The 12,728-nt window shown below is 37.4% G+C and overlaps 1 protein-coding gene and 1 pseudogene across 1 annotated transcript; both read left to right on the top strand.

Moving 5' to 3' along the window:
• Nucleotides 1–6,343: 6,343 nt before the first annotated feature.
• Nucleotides 6,344–7,303, top strand: LOC123323606 (olfactory receptor 2AJ1-like). The gene has a single exon (XM_044912034.1). The coding sequence runs from the start codon at nucleotides 6,344–6,346 to the stop codon at nucleotides 7,301–7,303; it is 960 nt and encodes a 319-aa protein (XP_044767969.1).
• An 893-nt stretch (nucleotides 7,304–8,196) lies between these two features.
• The window catches only part of LOC110579152, a 4,991-nt pseudogene continuing 459 nt past the window's right edge, over nucleotides 8,197–12,728 (top strand).

The following is a 12,728-nucleotide window of genomic DNA, read 5'->3' on the forward strand; positions in this document are numbered from 1 at the left end:
GACAATATGCTCTCAGGCTTTGAAAAATGGGAATAAAATATGCTAAGAATAGAAGGTATAATGGGGAAGGGTTCAGAAAGGCAGGATTTTTTTTCTTTAACAAATGTTTCAGCTCACTTTATTTAATCCACCTGAAATAGATAGACTATCTCCCTTCTGTCTCTGACACCAGGACTTTTTCTGCTCTATCCTGAGGAATGCCTGTCTGTCTCAATGCCCCCACCCCTCTCCACACAAACAGTTTCCTCCTGTTCCCTTCATTTCCCTCCCCAGCTGTCCTCTGGGAACATGGCAGCCCATGTCACCCATCAAAGAGTAGCTATTTTCTCCTCCAGAAGCTACATGACACAGGATTCCAACAGGGTAGGTGTCCTCCCTGCTTTTCCTTGGTCCTCCCAAATCATTTATCCCCCTTGTCCTTGCAAACTCTCAGCTACTTTAAAGCAAATTTCTGGATTGGGGTATCACACCATGCCTCTGTCATTCTGGAAGCAGTGACATTGAGGCTGATATGCGAATGGTGTGGGCAATGGCTAGGCACCAATGAGGAGGGGCCTCATGGTAGCCTCTGGGGAGCAAGTGAGCCCAGTGTGTTAGGTGTGAAGTAATACATCAACAAGGCTCTGTCCTCGGTGGTATGAAATTGGTAACATTAATGAAGTGAGAGAACAGGGCCCTTGGGAGACATTAGGGGCTAGGGAAGGAAGAGATGAGTAGGTCACATTCAGGGTGCATAGAGCAAACATAAACTCAGACAGTGCAGCTGTAGATGAAAGCGGATGCTCTGACAGAGCTGCCCAGTTCTATACAAGAAAGAGAAGCGAGGAAGAATGGTCTAAAGAGAGCACGGAAGTCTCCCTGGAAGGATATGTTTACATCAACCCCTAGATTTTGGGAGACTTTAAAGGGGTTAGAAATGGTGAGGAAGACTGTTTATGTGGAAGAAAGAATATGAGTGTGGCAAAGATGCAAGAAAGACAATGTCATGTAAATATAATTACTTTAGTTTCAATGGAAATGGGAACTAGAGATAGGGAGATTTTATGTTGTTGCTTGTTTGTCTGATTATTATTTTTGATGTATATAGAATGGAATGTGCATACAGTGTAACCTAGCAGATTTTCTGCATGCTCAAAACAGTGTTCCAGATAGAATAACCTAGACTAGACAAAAAGTGTACTCATAGGGGGAGAAACTGGAGGCAGACATTTACTTGAATTATCTTTAAACATTATAATTCTTTGAAATTCTATGTCATAAAAGGATGTGTTATGCATTTTGAATAAAACACACTGGAATTATCCTAGATCCATTATCCAAAAAAATGTATGACCCGATACGAATGCTAAGGAGAGCAAGAACACATCACGGAAATGTCTTGCCTTTTCCCTTTCCAAATTATTTTTTTAACAATTTGGTGAGTTACTTTTCATTAATATTCACACATTATTGTGAATAATAAATTGGCTTCTAAACTTCCGAGTTTTATTTCCTGTACAGATCTTCCAGAAAGAATGCAGGACCACACATCATCACCTGTAGATGTAACTCACAGGCCAAAGGAGTGAGAAAAGTGTGCTTCCAGTCCCCAAACTCTGCCATTGTCATTGTCTGAAACTGACTTCATCGGCCACACTCTTCTGACTTCAAAAAGAGCTGTGAAGTGTGTGATCGTTTGTGGACAGTACTGAACCCATACAGATCTAGACATTCTACTAACAAAGGATAGAATAGATGCTTTAGAGTCACCATGACGACCATGGACTGTAGCACCATGAGGAGGAATAACCATGGGAGACATTTATGTCAGGAGACTTGGTAAGAGATGGTGATTTTTATATGGAGGAGTGCAAAGATAAAGAAAAGTTGGGATAACTTTTTTTTTTTTTTTCTGATTTCTGGCTCGGGCTGCTGTAAATGGTGGTACCAATGGTGATACATGCTTCAGGGGACTTTGGCATTTCATTGTTAGGCCTGGTGAGTTTGAAGTCACTGTGAGAGACTACTCACAGGACTCCCTTAAACTGGCATGGCAGCAACAACGAATAGATACAAGTTGGCCATGCAACAATTCTTTGGTGTATGATTCGGTGTCCTGAAAAATCAAAAGGACAAAAACAAAATTGTTAGTTCATTATAATGTCAATTAGCTAGTATAGAATGAAATTCTGAGCAGCTCAGCGGATTGATTTCATAATAAGGAGCATTGCTTAGCTCTCCACACATGCCTGTGTTTGTGTATGTGGGTGGGAAACAAACCACACGCTGTCATTCAGCAAACTGCAAGTCCACTTCCCCCAGAGAACTTCATGGACCAGTTTCACCAGGCAGAGTACAGAACATCGAATTGTATTTCTTTACTTGGTTATATACTCTCATATCCTGAATACTACTCTCTCTTTCTAGAATATAGTAGTTTAAATGCTTATTTAAAATATAAAGTATGTTGGCTAACTGAACATAATGAAAAATTAATAAAAAATAAACCAAAATAATTATAGAAATACTAATACTGCAATTTTAGAAACAATAATAAAAACAACAGTAATAATCCTTGTCCCTATGTAACGACTAAGTGCTAAGCTCTGTTTTGCGTGTGCATGTATGTACCTGCGTACGTGCATGCATCTGTGTTATATACTGTGTTGTCTCTTAGTCTAGAAAAAAAACCTTTGATAAAAATTCATTTGATAAAAAAATTGATTTGATAAAAATTCATTTCAGATAAAATTTCATGTCTGATTGATGTGTTGTATAATAAGACAATATAAAATATTTCAAGGATACTGTATTTGCATTGTATTTTCTTGTTTATCTCTTCAAATCATGGAAATTTTTCCTTATATTACTACTCTCTTAATATAATCATTTGGGTCAGTAGCATACCCATTCCTAGGGAAAGTCACACTATCGTACATTTATGGTGTGCATTTTTCATGTCAACTCCTTTAAATAAGCAATGATTTTATTCCATCCATATTTAGGGAAATCCATTGTTAGAACTCTGCCTCTTCTATGAAATTCCATTACAGTGAATTATCAGCAAAGACCATTTAACTGGAATCAATTGCACACCAACCATGTAAGTCTGGTATTTGAAGACAGTGCTTATAATAGCTATATCATTTTGGTCATTGATATCATACATTTTTAGAATACATCCCAAAATAAAAGTAGCATTATCTTTTAGTATAAATATAGGCATGTATATCAGACTTAATATTCTTAGGATTTCTACATTAAACACCTCAAGATAAATATTACTCAGGAAGTAATGATCTATTATTTTTGCCTTTCATCTTACAGTCAAAATTTTAATATAAAGATGTAATGTAGGAACATACAAATAATTGAATAGATGTGTAGTCTTACTAATTTTATTGAATAGTTTCCTTCTATTTAAATGTAATTTCCCTTCTGTTTAAATTTAAGGAGATATTCTGAATGTTTTATTCATGTACTGAGAGATGTGACAGAAAAATGAAAAGAATATTTTTCAAACTAGTTAAGTCAAATGAGTGCTGCATAATGAATTTTCAAAATCTTGATAAATGTAAAATGGTAAAAAATATTTGAGCATATTGCATTCACTAGGTAAAGTGCATGGAAGCCTTTCTTTTACCTGGGAGGCAAGTTTGGGATATGACTGTGTTTATAGCTAAAGACTTGGTATCTAATGATGACAGCATCTTCTATAATTAGTCTCCAAACTTCTAGAGGTTAGGATGGTGTAAACTGCATGTTACATCTCTTTACTTACATTTAGTATTATTAGACAGAGAATATTTAATGTCACATAGAGAGAAAGAGACTATTACTTTATAAGGGTAGCACAGATTTGGAAGATTTTACAGGATATGTAACATTTGTCTTCCCACTTTTAAACAGAGTGTTAGGAAGCTCACCATTAGAGTATACCTCTTTGGATTCAAGAACAGATTTCATTCAACATTCTGGATGGCCTAGAAGGTATCATTTTATCTATCATTCTAGCATCATGGAAGGATATTCCAGATGCCTGATTGACCAGTTAGGCAAAGATTCTTAAAAGATGGTTGTACACCTGGGTGGCTTAGTTGGTTAAGCACCGGACTCGATCTCAGCTCAGCTCTTGAACTTCAGGTGCCCCATGGAAGTGGAAAGAAAGTAGCAGAACCTAGAAGATGAAGTAGTTGTTGAATTTATTGTGGAGTACTTCTAATAGCTGAAGACAAAATGTAGAAAAAATATTCTTGTAGAGGCAGCACAAACTGCTTGAAAATGTAAATATAGTTGATATATTGTGGATAACTTTGGATATCAGAGTCCATAATCAAAAATACCTTGAACAAACATTTACTGAGAACCCACAATAGGCCAGGGACTACTATGTGATGGGGTTCTGCAGAAAATAGACATTACATATACTTTTGTTTTCTTTTTTATTTTTTAAGATTTATTTATTTTAGAGAAAGAGAGACAGGGACAGGGAGGGAAAGTGTTAAGCAGACTCTGTACCTGTGTGCACAGCCTGACCTGGGGCTTGATCTCATGACCCTGATATGACAACCTGAGGCAAAACCAAGAGCTAGGCATTTAACTGACTGTGTCTCTCAGATGCCCCCACACTTCTCAACACTAAAATCGAGTATGGATTTTTGATGAGAATGAGCATAACAATTGAAATCATTAATGGAAAATGGAAAACCAGAATGACAAAATTATTTTTGGCAGTGAGAAAAAGTCAACAACTTTGGATAATGATATATTGAATTTGAGTTGTCAATAATATTCATTGATTTTTTATTCATAGATTTTAAAGTCTAACTTATGATCCACCAGTTCATGGAAGGCATCGATGCCCTTAAATCTCAATCCATGTCCTTACCAAATTTTACTGAGCTGTTGGTCAAACCAGTCAAAACAGCAAGACCTACTTAAACATGTATCTATCTGCAACGTCATTCAAAGGTTAATCTTTTAATATTCCTAATGTTATAGCAAAACAGTGGTCACATTCCAAGCCATCAAAATAGAGTGTAGAGGTTTATTTCATAATGAAGAATCTCAATAATCACTAAAATAAAACAGAAAAATACACATTATTTATACTTTATCAGGGACATATTTGTACATTTGCTTCCCAAAGGGAAAACCAAAACACATTTCATTCAAACTTAAAAGAGTTTTTTTGTTGTTGTTTTTAAGATTCATGGTGCTTGAACTTACAACCCTGAGATCAAGGGTCACATGCTCTACTGACTAAGCTAGACAGGAACCCCAACCATATGAATAGTTCTTAAAGAAGGCACATAACTTGTTTTATATGTTATTTATTTTTCATGATTTGCAGCAGTGTTTTCTTAAATTCTCTCTGTGTGTATAAGTATGTATGCATGTATATCTATTTATTGAGGGATAGATCATACATGGTGAATTTGTGCACATAGAGTAAAGGGAACACTTAAGTCACTACCCACATCTAAACAATTTCATTATTTAGGAAACAATATGATTCTCTATATAAAGAATTAATGAAATATAATTCAATTTTGAGGAGTTAATAAAACTGGCCCAATTAAAATATATTCTCATTTTAACTGAATAAAATTTTCATTTTTTTACATTTAAATGCTGATATTTACAAATTACAGATTAAATTATAAATACAGATTAAGCTAGTTTTTATAGTATATCATTACTGATCATTTTAGAAAGATGTATAAATAATACATTTCATTTTCTTTAAGCTTTATCCAAATAAAAAATGAGACAGAAAATTGAGTTCCATATGCTATTCATTTATTCAGGTATTTAAAGGATATTATTGAGCAACTAGTATATACCAGGCATTGTGTAGCCATTCAGTTTATACAGAGGGTAAAACAACGATTTCACATTGGGAAGTTAAAGTTCTGATGAGTTAGAATGACCATAAAAAATAAATTTAGTTCATAAGTTTATTGAATATGTAAAAGATGAAAAGTGATTTGCAAAATACATCAAAGGACAGCACAGTAAGGAGAAATAGGCAAGTCAGGGGTTACTGAGATTTTTAAGTACACTGTTCAGGGTAGGTCTCATTTAAAAAGTGACCTTTGACAAAAGATTGAACTGCATTTAAGAATACGGAATTAAGACTACATGGAGCTAACAGCTTTCTCAATAGACCAATATCATCAGTTGATTCAAACAAATAAATGGCCATGTTGTAAACCAAGCCCACTTCCAAAGCTGGTTGAGAGTCTGTTGACTTGAACTGCAAAATATGCATCACTCTCATTTTATTATGCTTCTAAATGTAAATGAGTTTGAGATTTACGCCACTGCATTTTAGCTCTATTTTAGGAAAAGAGTGGAGTTCATGATGGGGCATGAGAATCACAGTTTCACCAGTGATTTCATTCTTTTAGGACTCTTTTCTTCTTCTCAATCAAGTCTAGTTTTCATCTCCTTTATATTCATCATTTTTATTATGACTATAACAGAAAACACAATCATGATCCTCCTTATCCTCAGGGACTCAAGAATCCATACTCCAATGTATTTCCTGCTCAGCCATCTGTCTTTCATGGACATCTTGCATATTTCCAACATTGTTCCCAAAATGGTCACTGACTTTCTGTCAGGCAGCAGAACTATTTCATTCGCAGGTTGTGGCTTCCAGATATTTCTATCCCTCACCCTCCTGGGTGGTGAGTGCCTTGTCCTGGCGGCAATGTCTTACGATCACTATGTAGCCATCTGTCACCCACTGCACTATCCCATTCTTATGAATGACTATGTCCGCATTCTCATGGCTAGAGGGTCCTGGATTGTTGGGACCGTCAACTTCATAGTCCACACAGCTTATGCACTCCAGTTGCCCTTCTGTGGCCCAAGAGCCATTGATCACTTTTTCTGTGAACTCCCTGCCATGTTGAAGTTGTCCTGTGTGGACACAACACTCTATGAACGAGGAGTTTATGTAAGTGGCTTAATTTTTCTCCTTGTCCCTTCCTCCCTAATCCTTGCTTCTTATGTCCAAATTCTCCTTACTGTTCTTCAAATGAAATCATCAGAAGCACGGAAAAAGTCATTTTCTACCTGTTGCTTCCACATGATTGTGGTCACAATGTACTATGGGCCATTTATTTTCACATACATGAGACCCAAATCATACCACACTCCGGGCCAGGACAAATACTTGGCAATATTCTATACCATCCTCACACCCACACTGAACCCTATCATCTACAGTTTTAGGAATAAAGATGTTCTGAAGGCAATGAAAAATATGCTCAAAGTGACTTTCTCCATTAAAGATAGTAATAGAAATGCTTGAAGCATGTGTTTTCTATATCAGTATTCAATGCTTAGAGATTATCCATTAGTCATATCTTTAGAAAGAAAATCAAAGTTTCTATCCATCAAGAGTGGAAAGTGGATTTTTCCAAACCTCCAATGAAAATTAAAAAAAAAAGTTTTACAGGTATTTGTTTTATAAATACATACATCCAGAAATGTACTGTTCCCTCCCATGAAAAATTCTAAGAACTTATAAAAATTGACTTTTATAATACAATCACGTTTTATGGGATCTATCCATGTAACTTTTCTATTTCATGAAACAGTAAAATTATAATTCCAAGGTTACAAGCAGCTATCAAAAATTCATAAAAAAATTATAGGCAAAATGGGTGCAGGTGTTCAAGAGGTAAAAATTCTAGTTATATGATACATAATTTAAAAATAAGTAAGTCCTGTGATGTAATTAATGTAGAGCATGGTGACTGTAGTTAACAATGGTCCGTTGTATATAAGAAAGTGGCTGAGAGTGTAGGTTTTAGTAGTTCTCATCATAACAAAATGAATTGTAGCTCTGTGTGGTGACAGATGATAACTAAACTTATTTTGATAATTATTTTATAATATATAGATATATCAAATTTTTATGCAGTACACCTAAGAACAGTAGAATTATATCAATTATACCTCAATAAAACAGAAACATAAACCAATGTATTTTAGTATTTAATAAATCATATATTATTATGTATTTTAATATACTAATACATTATGTAACTTATTTAATATACTCAATGCATTAAATATTATTTAGTAAGAATAACATTTATTAAGCGTTATTGAAGATCTAGCATTCAGTTTCTATTAATATGAGTTCTAAATCATGAAAACACTTCCCTTTGAAATCCACCATCCCTGTTTTCTTGCACAATGATGTAAACAAATATTGCATGTAAGAACCTCCATACATCAATTGCATCCCTGTCCTAGTACTCCTGGATCTTTTTTGTATTGTGAATGTCTGAGTGAGAGGGCTACACCTCTGTACAGAGAAAGTGATGTAGAGGGGCCAAAAACAATCCAGCAGGCACAAGCAACTTCTGTTTTCAGAAGTTCAAACTTAACTGAGAGGGAATTTGGGAAACAAAATGTCAGAACTACATTAAATCCCAAACCAGTACAACGACATGCATCACTCTGCCCTCACCCGGACGTTTCGAAGAAAAAAACAAAACTTTTCAGAACTCCACTTGAAATATCCATTGTTCATTGAATAGTTTGTTTTGAAACCTTTGTTACTGAAGTGAGAAATATATATACATACACTTACATATATACATTAGTTGTGGTACAATGAAAGTACTCATCCTTTCTAGAAGCAAACACAAAATATTTAATGTGTGTATTAAAATTGTGCCTTGTTTTAGGTACACATATAGGGTTATATTTTGTAACATTTTTAGCATTTTTTCCTAAAAATTAGTGCAAAGAAATAAATATTTTTAAGTCTTTGTTTATTTTATAAGACTTTGTTTGTTATTAATTGCCTTATATAAGTAGTTGCTCCCATGTTAGAGGCATAGATATTTACAATTGTTAGATCTTCTTGTTGGATAGACCCATTAAGTAGGATATAGTGTCCTTCCTCATCTCTTATAATCTTTGGTTTAAAATCTAATTTGTCTGATATAAGGATTGCCATACCAGCTTTCTTTTGGTGTCCATTAGCATTGGAAATGGCTTTCCACCCCCTCACTTTTGATCTGGGGGTGTCTTTGGGTCTAAAATGAGTCTCTTGCAGACAGCATATCGATGGGTCTTGTTTTTTAATCCAATCTGATAGCCTATGTCTTTTGATTGGGGCATTTAGCCCATTTACATTCAGGGTAACTACTGAAAGATAGGAATTTAGTGCCATTGTATTGCCTGTAAGGTGACTGTTACTGTATATTGTCTGTGTTCCGTTTTGGTCTATGTTGCTTTTAGGCTCTCTCTTTGCTTAGAGGACCCCTTTCAAGATTTCCTGTAGGGCTGGTTTTGTGTTTGCAAATTCCTTTAGTTTTTGTTTGTCCTGGAAGCTTTTTATCTCTCCTTCTATTTTCAATGACAGCCTAGCTGGATATAATATTTGTGGCTGCATATTTTTCTCGTTTAGTGCTCTGAATATATCCTGCCAGTCCTTTCTGGCCTGCCAGGTTTTGTGGATAGGTCTGTTGCCAATCTAATATTTCTACCATTGTAGGTTACAGACCTCTTGTCCCGAGCTGCCTTCAGGATTTTCTCTTTGTCTCTGAGACTCATAAGTTTTACTATTAGACGTCGGGGTGTTGACCTATTTTTATTGATTTTGAGAGGGGTTCTCTGTGCCTCCTGGATTTTGATGCCTGTTTCCTTCCCCAAATTAGGGAAGTTCTCTGCTGTAATTTGCTCCAGTATACCTTCTGCCCCTCTCCCTCTTTGTTCTTCTTCTGGGATCCGAATTATTCTAATATTGTTTCGTCTTATGGTATCACTTATCTCTCAAATTCTGCCCTCGTGATCCAGTAGTTGGTTATCTCTCTTTTTCTCAGCTTCTTTATTTTCCAACATTTGGTCTTCTATATCACTAATTTTTTTCTTCTGCCTCATTTATCCTAGCAGTTAGAGCTCCATTTTTGATTGCACCTCATTAATAGCCTTTTTGATTTCAATTGGTTAGATTTTAGTTCTTTTATTTCTCCAGAAAGGGTTTCTCTAATATCTCCCATGCTTTTCTCAAGCCCAGCTAGTATCTTTAAAATCTGATTCTGAACTCGAGGTCCAACATCGTACTAATGTCCGTATTGAGTAGGTGATTTTTTTCATCTTGTCCTTTTGTGCAGAGCACAATAGATGAATGAGAGAACAAAATACTAAGAGGGTAACAATGACCCCAGAAACATATACACTAAACAAATCAGAAAAGACCTGAAACTGGGGGAAAAGAAAGGGAAAGAAAAAAAGAAAAGAAAAGAAAAAGATTAAAAAAAAAACAGGATATGATCAAATATGATCAGGCTGGTTCATAGATCAGTGCCACACACTAGATTTTGGGTGTATTTTGGTTTGTTAGAAGAAACTGCCTCCCAAAATTTTAAAGAAAGAAAAACTCACATATGTACAAAAATAAGGTTAAATATGATGAAGCGATGGAATATGACTGGAAAGATGAAAATTATAAAAGAATTGATAAGAAGTTGTTTGAAAAAAGAAAGAAGAGGAGTTTAAAAAAAAAAAGAGGGCGAGAATGTTATCAGTCAGGAGACTAGAACAAAGCCATACACTAGAGATTTAGGGTATATTTTGGTCTGTTAGAAGAAACTGTATTCCAAAATTTTAGAGAGAACAACATATATATATATATATACCAAAAATAACGTTAAAATACTATGAAGGGATAGAATATGACTCTTAAATGAAAAATATTTTTTTTAAAAAAAGGGAATGATAAGTTGTTGGTCTAAAAAGGGAAAAAGAAAAATTTTAAAAAAAAGCAAAAGAAAAAAGAAAATTAAAAATATTCACTTTGAAAGACCAAAGAATCATGGGAAAAAAAGCCATGAAATCCATGTGCTGTATTCCCCTAGTGCTGGAGATCTGCCATTCTCATTGATTGGTAAACTTGGTCATGGCTGGCTGATTTTTTTTTAAGATTTTATTTATTTATTTGACAGTGCGAGACACAGTGAGAGAGGGAACACAAGCAGGCGGAGTGGGAGAGGGAGAAGCAGGCTTCCGGAGGTGCAGGGAACTTGATGTGGGACCCTGTGATCATGACCTGAGCCGAAGGCAGACGCCTAACGACTGAGCCACCCAGGTGCCCCTCAGCTGGCTGTTCTTGCTGATCTTTTGGTGAAGGGTCCTGTTGCCGAGGTTCTCAAATGTTTTTTCCCCGAGGAGTAATCACCCTGCCCTTGCTGGGGGCAGCGCTAAGTAATCTGCTCGGGTTTGCTCTCAGGAGCTATTGTTCCCTGCAAGCTTTCTGTACAGCTTTGGAGACAGAGAGTGAAAATGGCGGCCTCCCAATCTCCGCCCCGAGGAGCCGAGAACTCAGGGCCCCACTCCTCAGTGAGCCCCCAGAAAAAAGCAGTCAATGACTCCCATCTCCCCAGTCTCTGGCTGCACCCCGTGATCACTCAGCCTGTGACAGAGCATATCTATCACTGACACATGATCCCGTGTGGAGTCTCCGAACCCAGCAGATTCCTGAGGTGGCTCCTACGCCGCTCCTCCCAGGGGAAGAAGGGGAGTCTCCCTGGATCTGCCACTTGTTGGGTCCCTGCTGGAGGAGCAGTGGCCCGACTGTGCCCCAGATCACAGTTTATGGCAACCCTGAGCTGAGAGCTGACTCCTCGGCTCTGTCTCTGCTGCCAGCTTCCCCGCTCCAATACCTGGGAGCTCGGCCGCACTCAGGCACCCCCGGTCTTTCTGTGACTCCGAGGGTCTTGAGACCACACTGTCCCACAAGGGTTCCACCCCCCGCTTGGCCACTGGAGCAACATCCCTCAGCGGAGCCAACTTCCCAAAGTTCCAATTTTGTGCTCGGCTGCTCTATCACTTGCCAGAAGCGGCCAACGGAAACCCCTCCCCCGCTGTCTAGCCTCCCAAATATCACCTCGGATTTACTTCTCCACACGTCCTACCTTCCAGAAAGCGGTGGCTTTTCTGTTCAGAGAGTTGCTGCTATTCTTCTCTTCGATATGCTCTTGAGTTCGTAGATATTCAGAATGGTTTGATCCCTATCTAGCTGAATTCCTAGGACCAGACAAAATTTAGATCTCCTACTCCTCCGCCATCTTGCTCCTCTGCTGCAATCTGTCTTACTTAGTGAATGGTTTATTATGGGACTCAGTTGTTTTCTTAATTAAGTTATTTTCTTCATTGTTGATTTCAAGTGTTCTTTGTATATTTAGAACACAATTGTTTTTCACATGTATCCTTTGGAAAGAGATCCTTTTTTCAAGATTTTCTGAGTCTGGAGCTTGCTGTTTATTTTTGAGTTTTTCCTTTCAGAGATCATAAGATTTTCATTTTAATAAATTGCAGCTTATCGATTTTTTTTTTTACAAATAACGTACGCCTCTGGATTGGAGCCGGCCTGGCTTGTGAGCTTCGCTGAGGAGCCAGAGGTGGGGCTGCAGTTACCTCCACGTCTGCCCCTGGTTCCTGGCCCCTGAGGCCTGGTGTTGGGGCGACATTGAAACAGCCCAGGGAGTTCAAGGCCGGGCTGTGGAGTCCTGCTTCCCCAAAGTGGCGGTGCTGCGCCCCTCTGCCCGGCCCCACTCCAGGTCAGGCCCCCCGGACACAGAGACGCCACTGCTTCTCCAGAGCAGACCCCATCACCGACTCTGCAGCACCCCACCCTGCCCCACAACAATCCATGCCTTCCAACACTAGAACAAACTTTTCAGAACATAAAACAAGAATATAGTCCTTATCAGAGG

This window comes from Neomonachus schauinslandi, chromosome Y, assembly GCF_002201575.2.
Source record: "Neomonachus schauinslandi chromosome Y, ASM220157v2, whole genome shotgun sequence".
Classification (NCBI taxonomy): Eukaryota; Metazoa; Chordata; class Mammalia; order Carnivora; family Phocidae; genus Neomonachus; species Neomonachus schauinslandi.

Coding starts and splice junctions, on each gene's coding strand:
- LOC123323606 (XM_044912034.1), top strand. CDS start 6,344: ATGATGGGGCATGAGAATCACAGTTTCACCAGTGATTTCATTCTTTTA.